General features: G+C 44.4%; 1 protein-coding gene across 1 annotated transcript; it reads left to right on the forward strand.

The window, feature by feature from the left end:
• Nucleotides 1-4: 4 nt before the first annotated feature.
• LOC106512432 (uncharacterized) lies at nucleotides 5-218 on the forward strand (the record flags this gene model as incomplete). Its single annotated transcript, XM_014001051.1, is given in 1 exon segment — nucleotides 5-218. A coding segment is annotated over 1 exon segment (162 nt), but the record flags the coding sequence as incomplete, so codon positions are not given.
• Between the last annotated feature and the right edge of the window lie 588 nt (nucleotides 219-806).

Genomic DNA, 806 nt, shown 5'->3' on the forward strand with positions numbered 1-806 from the left:
CCTCACAACACCAGCAAAGCAAAAAGGGGCCATTTTGGTCCGAGGAGCATTCCAGGAAGCAAAACCAAAGTGTAACATTGTCGAAGACACATGGGACCTTGCTTTATCTGATGAGCTCCACAGAGCTGCGGTTGATCTATTTGAAGAGTACAGTATGTACAGCTAAGTAAAATTTCATTTCCAAGAGCCCTTACTCCTCCAGATGTCACTACTGAACCCATTGCAATTACCTTTTCAGATAGCAGTGAACACTCATATGGTGCTGTTCTCTACCTACGATGGAACTGCTGTAAACAAGTAACAGTTCGATTAGTAGAGTCAAAAGCAAAGTTGACGCCTCTAGACCAGAGAGGAGATGCAGTCAAAGCAGAGCTTTGTGGTGCGGTCTTTGCAAGTCGTCTTAAGAAATACTTTGAGCAGCATGCACAGATCAAGGTCAGTCAGTGGTACCATTTATTGGACAGCCAAACAATTCTTGGAGCCATTCAGCGTGAGAGTTATGGATTTCAAACTTTCTTCGCTAACAGGATAGGAGAAATTCAAAGCAGTACACGGCTACAAGACTGGTGGTGGATCCCTGGACAACTTAACATAGCTGACATTATCACTCGAGGAGCTGGGCCAAAAGAACTTGATGTTAATTCAGAGTGGCAGGAAGGACCAAAATTCCTACACCTCCCCAAGTGTGAGTGGCCCATTATGTCTGCAAAAGAGGTGTCTACTGCAGCTCGAGAAGGCATCAATAATATGCAAAAGAAGTCATTTGTAGCAGCACTGACCAGAGCCCAAGCCAAGAAAGATAAAAC

The sequence above is a fragment of the Austrofundulus limnaeus genome, unplaced genomic scaffold, assembly GCF_001266775.1.
Source record: "Austrofundulus limnaeus strain Quisiro unplaced genomic scaffold, Austrofundulus_limnaeus-1.0 Scaffold6762, whole genome shotgun sequence".
NCBI lineage: Eukaryota > Metazoa > Chordata > Actinopteri > Cyprinodontiformes > Rivulidae > Austrofundulus > Austrofundulus limnaeus.